Genomic DNA, 7,002 nt, shown 5'->3' on the forward strand with positions numbered 1-7,002 from the left:
AAGGCATCTTGATAATCTTCTTTTGAGGGATGATGGAAGACTCTTTCATGTTGACTTTGGCTACATTCTGGGTAAAGATCCTAAACCGTTTCCACCACCAATGAAACTGTGCAAGGAAATGGTAGAAGCAATGGGTGGAGCAGAAAGCCAATACTATGGGAGATTCAAATCTTATTGCTGCGAGGCCTACAACATCCTGAGAAAATCCAGTAACCTCATCCTGAATTTGTTCCATTTAATGGCTGGAGCAAGCATTCCTGCTATTGCATCTGATCCGGAGAAAGGGATTCTTAAGCTTCAAGAAAAGTTCCGTTTGGATTTGGATGATGAGGATGCAATACAGTTCTTCCAGACCCTTATCAACGAGAGTGTCAGCGCCTTATTCCCCCAAATGGTGGAGACAATTCATAGATGGGCTCAATATTGGCGTTAAAGACAGAGGATATGCGTATTGTACACTGGGATCTCTGAATTTTCAGCTTCTTAGTCTGAACAGGAAAGATCAGGCACAATGGGTATCATAGAGAAGATAAAGGAGATAGAATTCGAGATGGCACGGACACAAAAGAATAAAGCTACAGAATACCATCTCGGGCAGCTTAAAGCTAAGATAGCGAAGCTGAGGACACAGCTATTGGAGCCACCGAAGGGTTCTAGTGGTGCTGGTGATGGTTTCGAAGTCACAAAATATGGTCATGGTCGTGTTGCTCTGATAGGATTCCCGAGTGTGGGGAAATCAACACTTCTTACTTTACTCACTGGAACTCTCTCAGAAGCAGCATCATATGGGTTCACAACACTTACTTGTATTCCTGGTGTCATACACTACAATGATGCTAAGATACAACTTCTTGATCTTCCTGGAATCATTGAAGGTGCTTCTGAAGGCAAGGGTCGTGGTCGACAGGTGATTGCGGTTGCAAAGTCTTCAGATCTAGTGTTAATGGTTCTTGATGCATCTAAAAGTGAGGGTCATCGACAAATTTTAACAAGGGAATTGGAAGCAGTGGGCTTGCGCTTAAACAAGAGGCCTCCTCAGATATATTTCAAGAGGAAAAAGACTGGTGGCATTTCCTTCAACAGCACAATGGCATTAACACATGTTGACGAAAAACTTTGTTATCAAATATTACATGAGTACAAGATCCACAATGCTGAGGTATTATTCAGGGAAGATGCCACTGTTGATGATCTCATCGATGTCATTGAAGGGAACCGGAAATATATCAAATGTGTTTATGTTTATAATAAAATTGATGTTGTCGGTATTGATGATGTTGACCAGCTATTCCGGCAGCCAAATTCTATTGTCATTAGTTGCAATTTGAAGCTCAATCTTGATCGGTTACTTGCAAGAATGTGGGATGAAATGGGGTTAGTAAGAGTCTACACCAAACCTCAGGGGCAGCAACCTGATTTTGCTGAACCTTTTGTCCTGTCTACGGACAGAGGTGGTTGTACAGTGGAAGATTTATGTAACCATATACACAAAACATAGATGAAGGATCCTTAAATGGGGCTTTGGAACGTGCTTTCAAATACTACAATGAAAAGCCACAATTTTGGATGAATCTTACTGATCAGGTTGCAAAGAGAGAAAAATTGGCAAAGCTTCGAGAGGAAATAGCAGTGCGAAAAGCTATGGAGACTTGCGCAGTTCTGTATTACATACACCTCGGAAGTTGTGCGCATATCTAGATCTGGCTATCCAACTCGAATGTCACATGAGCAGTTTGCAAAAAGATATGGATTTCTTCTGTTACAAAGTGTTGCAGATCAAGACAAACTTAGTGTCTGTATCGCAATTCTACATCGATTTAATATCTCAGCTGAGATGTATCAAGTTGGCTTCACTAAGTTGTTTCTGCGTGCAGGACAGATTGCCAGATACCTCTTGGCACATGCTTTTCTGCGTTGCTCTCCTCAGTGCCAATTACAAATTGCCGCAGAGTTCTCTCAACTCCAACCGATACAGAGGTCATTTCTTAGGTGGCAGTCATTGCGATATGCGCGCCTTTGGTTATGTGGCAGTTTGACACGTATTTTAGTAAAACAGCAGAGCGAATCTCCAGATTTGGGAAGCAGTTGCACACCATTAGATTGCCCATATCTTCAGATCGACACTTGTGAACGCACTTGTGAAAAGGATATGTGATTCCATCTTCAGCAGCGCTTAGTGGTTATTGTTTTTGTTTTTTTTAGTTTAGTTTTATTAATAATGATAAAATAAATGCCGGGTCTTGGGGTCGATCTGTTTTCCCCCAGCTGGTTTTTATTTCATTTTTGGTAATGTGAGAAAAACGGCGCCCCTGTTTTGGGCAGCAGAGGTACTTATTGTATTAAAAATTCATTTGTAAAAGTGAGAGAGAGGGAAGGAGGGAGAGTTTTTTTCTGAGCGCTGGGAGCTGCTGGAGAAGCAGAGAGCTTTTTATTGTACAGTTTTATGACAGAGAATTTAATGGAATTTCACAGCTCTGTTTGCTGAGATTCATGTGGTATGTTGATTTAGCATAAGTTTTTCCCTTTGTCTCATATGTAATCAGTTATGTTCCATTTCATTTCATGACCCTTTCAAGCTGAAAAAATGAAGTGATTAGGTAGGAATTCATAGTATTATATGCTCCTCCTATAAGTTTGTTCGCATTCGATGTTTTCTACTGTTTAAGGAGGATTCAGAGTTATTGTCTGCCCTCCTTAGCTCCTCACCAGTCTTGCCATCCCATTTGAAACCAGATTTGGTGTTAAATTGCATGCCTACCTTGCCTCAGTTGATAACCTGTGTAGTCATCATATTTCTCTGTTTGAAGCTGTGATTTTACCCATGCAGCCCAGAAAAGCCCCGTCATTCCATTAAAAAACCCCAAAAATCATTAAATCCAAACCCCCTATCAATTTACTAGCCTAAAATCTTTATTTCTATTTGGTCAGCCTAATTATATTATAAGATCTATCAAATCTGACCCGAGAGAGCCTTCTCATACCTCGTAGGGCTAGCTACGAGGTGAAATGGTTTGATGTAGCCTTGAAGGTTTACCTTCCTCAGCCTAGGGTGAAATCTCAAGCACTAACATAGTGGCGACCATACTGGGGAAGAACAAACTTGTTTGTGGGTTGATGTGTTTGTTTCATAAGTCTTAGACGGAGCCTGAAGTTACGCCAGAAGCCTTCGAAAACGCTCTTGTTTTACATCAGCGCAAGTAGATAAACGCTGCTTCAGTCTATCTCCGTGGGATTTGTGAACATAGCACTTCGATTGTATTTTACCCCAGTACATGTATCAAGTTCAGATCTGATGCTGATGGTGGACAGCAGTCAGATACTTATGCAGGCTGAATCATTCACCTGGCGACTCCAACTTGATCCAGACATTCCAGTGCCTGTTGATATGTTCATGCAATGGTAGGGTATGTGGCAGACCCTGCACTGTGTGAAGCTCTAAACGAATTTAGAGAAAGCTTAGTGGATATTGAAATTAATGAAGAAGTTTTAAGTTTTTTCCTTCAATGTTTGAAATCTCCGAATTATCATCCTAGCGTCTGTGAGTTACTTGTGGAAAGAATTGAAGATGAGATTCAATGGTTAGATGAGCAGATCCACTCTTATGATTTCCAAGACCCTAAAAAGTTTTTGGAAATCCTCCTTCCTTCGAAACAAGCAATAACAGATTTGCCTATAGAGGTATACATTGACAATGTGCAGCTGGAAGTATGTATTGCAGAGTTGGGGCAGCCAACAGAGGCCGGTGTCCGTGATCCTATTGCGGCCTACATGGACACATTTTTCAGCTTGATTGACCGATCGGGCTGTCTTCTCGGTGACCAGGATCATTATGAGCATGAAGGGCTGCCAGCAACTGCATCTGTGACTTCGTGGCAGCATTCTCAAGCGGCTTCATTTTCAGGTCTATTAGCATGGTTAATTTGGCATTATCGCATTACCTGATCTATTGTTTGTACAGCAGATTAGAATAGGTTATGTACATAAATAAGCAGCCACAAGGGCAGCATCTTGTTTTAGTTTGCTTGAAGGTTGTTTGAGTTCAGTTTCAGTTTGAAAATAAATCAAGAGTTGTGTTGATGATGACTCCATTGCCCAATGGTGGAGGCACGGTCTGCTCTACCAAAGTTCTGCGGTTCTTGGCACCTCCAGGAAGCTGCAGCTGCCATCCCAAATGGAGCCAATGTTAGACTCCGTCTCATGTCAGAGATAGATTCTTCTTCAAAACGGGGTTTTGAAGAAGAAATCATTAATGTGTTGTTTAAATTTGTGTAATTTATCTCCAGCTCTTCTTAAGGCAGCAGCAAACTTCAAACTCCTATCTCTGCAAACGCAATTTGACATTATCAGCAACCAAAGTCTAGCAATTTATTTCTGTATATTATGCTGCCCTTCTTGTTGTTATCCTCTCTTGAAAGGCCTCCATTAAATCCAGTTCAATTTCTCACAGTGCTGCAAAGGCCTTAGTTTTGAAGCACCTTGCTTACACTTTACTCTGAGAAATAACGAAAGTATTGTTTCTGGTGGTTCTTCATCCTAGCAAGATCTTAGATACCATGGTCAACATAATATATCCGAGTTTGTTGGAAACCACAGCAAAGGTGATGACCGAATTGAAACTGTAAACATTTCATGTAATATTGTTGGGTCGGCTTCTTGGGTTCCAAATCTGACATGCGCATGTGTTCAAGTTAGTGGGATAAAACCTCCAAGCCAACATTGAATTCAAATGCACGCTAATTTTACAGGACTGCAGCTATTTACAAAGTTCTGCAATATTTGGGCGAAGTTGGGTTGAGATCTGGGGAGCTAAGGCTATTTATTTTGACGGGACTGTGGTGGGTATTGTATGGTTGTGCTGTGGATGCTGATATTTATTATATTGGTGTGCACATTAGATTTTGGTAGGTGGGTTAATGGTCAAATATGGCTGTATCATGTCATATTGATTGCTCCCATCCAGCTGTGTTAAAGGATAGTCCATATCGCATTCAACGTTCTGCTGGCTCTAAATTAGAATTTCTGTGATCCAATTTGTTCCAAGTCACTGCCATGATCTGAACTGAAGATTTTGAATTGGGACATTGGATTGATTGGTTGCTAATTGGATAGTTTCATTTCTGAGGGTGGTATGTGAGTTCTTTATCATAGTTTAATTTCGTATCAGCGGTTGAAGGCATCTTGATAATCTTCTTTTGAGGGATGATGGAAGACTCTTTCATGTTGACTTTGGCTACATTCTGGGTAAAGATCCTAAACCGTTTCCACCACCAATGAAACTGTGCAAGGAAATGGTAGAAGCAATGGGTGGAGCAGAAAGCCAATACTATGGGAGATTCAAATCTTATTGCTGCGAGGCCTACAACATCCTGAGAAAATCCAGTAACCTCATCCTGAATTTGTTCCATTTAATGGCTGGAGCAAGCATTCCTGCTATTGCATCTGATCCGGAGAAAGGGATTCTTAAGCTTCAAGAAAAGTTCCGTTTGGATTTGGATGATGAGGATGCAATACAGTTCTTCCAGACCCTTATCAACGAGAGTGTCAGCGCCTTATTCCCCCAAATGGTGGAGACAATTCATAGATGGGCTCAATATTGGCGTTAAAGACAGAGGATATGCGTATTGTACACTGGGATCTCTGAATTTTCAGCTTCTTAGTCTGAACAGGAAAGATCAGGCACAATGGGTATCATAGAGAAGATAAAGGAGATAGAATTCGAGATGGCACGGACACAAAAGAATAAAGCTACAGAATACCATCTCGGGCAGCTTAAAGCTAAGATAGCGAAGCTGAGGACACAGCTATTGGAGCCACCGAAGGGTTCTAGTGGTGCTGGTGATGGTTTCGAAGTCACAAAATATGGTCATGGTCGTGTTGCTCTGATAGGATTCCCGAGTGTGGGGAAATCAACACTTCTTACTTTACTCACTGGAACTCTCTCAGAAGCAGCATCATATGGGTTCACAACACTTACTTGTATTCCTGGTGTCATACACTACAATGATGCTAAGATACAACTTCTTGATCTTCCTGGAATCATTGAAGGTGCTTCTGAAGGCAAGGGTCGTGGTCGACAGGTGATTGCGGTTGCAAAGTCTTCAGATCTAGTGTTAATGGTTCTTGATGCATCTAAAAGTGAGGGTCATCGACAAATTTTAACAAGGGAATTGGAAGCAGTGGGCTTGCGCTTAAACAAGAGGCCTCCTCAGATATATTTCAAGAGGAAAAAGACTGGTGGCATTTCCTTCAACAGCACAATGGCATTAACACATGTTGACGAAAAACTTTGTTATCAAATATTACATGAGTACAAGATCCACAATGCTGAGGTATTATTCAGGGAAGATGCCACTGTTGATGATCTCATCGATGTCATTGAAGGGAACCGGAAATATATCAAATGTGTTTATGTTTATAATAAAATTGATGTTGTCGGTATTGATGATGTTGACCAGCTATTCCGGCAGCCAAATTCTATTGTCATTAGTTGCAATTTGAAGCTCAATCTTGATCGGTTACTTGCAAGAATGTGGGATGAAATGGGGTTAGTAAGAGTCTACACCAAACCTCAGGGGCAGCAACCTGATTTTGCTGAACCTTTTGTCCTGTCTACGGACAGAGGTGGTTGTACAGTGGAAGATTTATGTAACCATATACACAAAACATAGATGAAGGATCCTTAAATGGGGCTTTGGAACGTGCTTTCAAATACTACAATGAAAAGCCACAATTTTGGATGAATCTTACTGATCAGGTTGCAAAGAGAGAAAAATTGGCAAAGCTTCGAGAGGAAATAGCAGTGCGAAAAGCTATGGAGACTTGCGCAGTTCTGTATTACATACACCTCGGAAGTTGTGCGCATATCTAGATCTGGCTATCCAACTCGAATGTCACATGAGCAGTTTGCAAAAAGATATGGATTTCTTCTGTTACAAAGTGTTGCAGATCAAGACAAACTTAGTGTCTGTATCGCAATTCTACATCGATTTAATATCTCAGCTG

General features: G+C 41.1%; 2 protein-coding genes across 2 annotated transcripts; both read left to right on the top strand.

Moving 5' to 3' along the window:
- On the top strand, positions 1–1,501 carry LOC149233867 (developmentally-regulated G protein 1). The gene has a single exon (XM_089379872.1). It carries the CDS (start codon positions 512–514, stop codon positions 1,496–1,498), a length of 987 nt encoding a protein of 328 aa, XP_089235998.1. The 5' UTR covers positions 1–511; the 3' UTR covers positions 1,499–1,501.
- A 3,667-nt stretch (positions 1,502–5,168) lies between these two features.
- LOC149233868 (developmentally-regulated G protein 1) lies at positions 5,169–6,671 on the top strand. The gene has a single exon (XM_089379873.1). The coding sequence runs from the start codon at positions 5,682–5,684 to the stop codon at positions 6,666–6,668; it is 987 nt and encodes a 328-aa protein (XP_089235999.1). The 5' UTR covers positions 5,169–5,681; the 3' UTR covers positions 6,669–6,671.
- Positions 6,672–7,002: the final 331 nt, after the last annotated feature.

This window comes from Pinus tabuliformis, chromosome J (genome assembly GCF_031772625.1).
Source record: "Pinus tabuliformis cultivar Carrire ecotype Pingquan chromosome J, CPIR1, whole genome shotgun sequence".
In the NCBI taxonomy this organism is placed as follows: Eukaryota; Viridiplantae; Streptophyta; class Pinopsida; order Pinales; family Pinaceae; genus Pinus; species Pinus tabuliformis.

Excerpts from the sequence above, each read along its gene's own strand:
- LOC149233868 (XM_089379873.1), top strand. The coding sequence starts at position 5,682 with ATGGGTATCATAGAGAAGATAAAGGAGATAGAATTCGAGATGGCACGG.
- LOC149233867 (XM_089379872.1), top strand. The coding sequence starts at position 512 with ATGGGTATCATAGAGAAGATAAAGGAGATAGAATTCGAGATGGCACGG.